General features: G+C 37.8%; 1 protein-coding gene across 1 annotated transcript; it reads left to right on the top strand.

Moving 5' to 3' along the window:
* Positions 1 to 1,605: 1,605 nt before the first annotated feature.
* On the top strand, positions 1,606 to 2,127 carry LOC108514922 (heterogeneous nuclear ribonucleoprotein A1-like; the record flags this gene model as incomplete). Its single annotated transcript, XM_017851479.1, has 1 exon — positions 1,606 to 2,127. A coding segment is annotated over exon 1 (462 nt), but the record flags the coding sequence as incomplete, so codon positions are not given.

The raw sequence follows: 2,127 nt of genomic DNA, 5'->3' as shown, positions 1-2,127 counted from the left end.
TGCTTTAAATCCTTAGATAATTTATAATACTTAATAAAATATAAATGTTACGTAAAGTCTTGTTATGAACTGCATTGTTTTGTGATTTATATTTTTTACTATATTGTTATTTTTTATTGTATAATTTTTCCAGATATATTTGATCCTTTTTTGAATTCTTGGCTGTAGAAGCAATGGATGCAAAGCACTGACTATATAAGTATATCCTTATATCTATATATGAGTGTTTACACATGCTTGCATGTGTTTGCATGTGTATTTTTTCTTTAATTCAACTTCATGCCTTGCCTGCAAGTAACACGTGACAATTTTTTTTTTTTTTTTTTCCTTAGGGTCTCACCTGTGTTGCTTAGGCTGGGGGCAGTAGCATGATCTTGGTTAGCTAAGTTTTGTACTTTTTGGTAGAAACAGGGTTTCACCATTTGGCCAGACTGGACTTAAACTCCTGACCTTAAGTGATCCACCCACCTTCGCCTCCCAAAATGCTGAGATTACGGACATGAGCCATTGAAACAGACATACAAGTGACAATATTTTTAGATTCACAATTGTAAAACAAGCATGTCCTCATTCCTTTATTGTATGCTCATGTGAAATTATTATCATTAAATTGAAAATTTTGTAGCAACTTCTTTTTTATCACGCTTGGGTGAGAGCACAAAAACCTTTATTCCAGGGCCAAACTGCTAAATAAATACTCTTCTTTAGTTTTTCTGGCTATTTTTTTTTTTTTTTTTTTTTTTAAGAGACAAAGTCATTGCTGCCCAGGATAGAGTACAGTGGCACAAAGCAATGCTTATCTCATCCTCAAATCCCTGAACTCAACAATTCTCCTGTCTTAGTCCCCTAAGTAGCTAAGAATATATGAATGCACCACCATGCCCAGTCTAATATTTTATTTTATTTTATTTTGTAGAGACTAGGCCTTGTTATGTTTCACAGGCTGGTCTTCAACTCCTAGTCTCAAATAATTCTGTCACCTCAGCCTCCCAAAGCACTGGTTATACATGCATAAAACCCCATGCCCAGCCTGAAGCAGTACTCTTGAGTATATTCTATGTTAATGTCCTTGGTGTTAGGTGGTCTTTTCATTTGCACTGATTGGGAGATAAAGTATGCTCTTTCCTTTACAATGTGTAGGAAATGTTCTCTCTAAACAGATAAACGAACCCTTCATCAACACATATTTCATTTGTATGAGCCTATATATACTCAAATTTTTAAAAATAAAAGTTACACCAAGTGTGTCTGCCTCTCTAGACTCCTCTTCTACCCTCTGCTTCTCTGCTGCCTCTGCCACCCCAAGCTCAGCCTCCTCCTCATCCCACTCAATGTGAAGATAACAAGGATGAAGACCTTCATGATGACCTACTTCCACTTCATGAACAGGTAATATATCTTTTCTTCTTCATTATTTTAATAATTTTTTTTCTGTAGGATACCTTATCATAAGAATATTACAAAGAAAACATATTATCTTTGTTATTATTTCAAAGATAACTTATGAAATATGTGTTAATCTGCTGCTTATACTATCGATAAGGCTTCTGGTCAACAGTGAGCTATTGACAGTTAAGTTTTGAAGGAGTCAAAAATTACACATGGCTTTCTGCCCGTGGACGCCGCCGAAGAAGCATCGTTAAAGTCTCTCTTCTCCCTGCCGTCATGTCTAAGTCAGAGTCTCCTAAAGAGCCCGAACAGCTGAGGAAGCTCTTCATTGGAGGGTTGAGCTTTGAAACAACAGATGAGAGCCTGAGGAGCCATTTTGAGCAATGGGGAACGCTCACGGACTGTGTGGTAATGAGAGATCCAAACACCAAGCGTTCCAGGGGCTTTGGGTTTGTCACATATGCCACTGTGGAGGAGGTGGATGCAGCTATGAATGCAAGGCCACACAAGGTGGACGGAAGAGTTGTGGAACCAAAGAGAGCTGTCTCAAGAGAAGATTCTCAAAGACCAGGTGCCCACTTAACTGTGAAAAAGATATTTGTTGGTGGCATTAAAGAAGACACTGAAGAACATCACCTAAGAGATTATTTTGAACAGTATGGGAAAATTGAAGTGATTGAAATCATGACTGACCGAGGCAGTGGCAAGAAAAGGGGCTTTGCCTTTGTAACCTTTGAT

The sequence above is a fragment of the Rhinopithecus bieti genome, unplaced genomic scaffold (genome assembly GCF_001698545.2).
Source record: "Rhinopithecus bieti isolate Rb0 unplaced genomic scaffold, ASM169854v2 scaffold_34804, whole genome shotgun sequence".
NCBI classification, from domain to species: domain Eukaryota; kingdom Metazoa; phylum Chordata; class Mammalia; order Primates; family Cercopithecidae; genus Rhinopithecus; species Rhinopithecus bieti.
The sequence above is the reverse complement of the archived record's forward strand: the minus strand, read 5'-3'. Positions and strand labels throughout refer to the sequence as shown.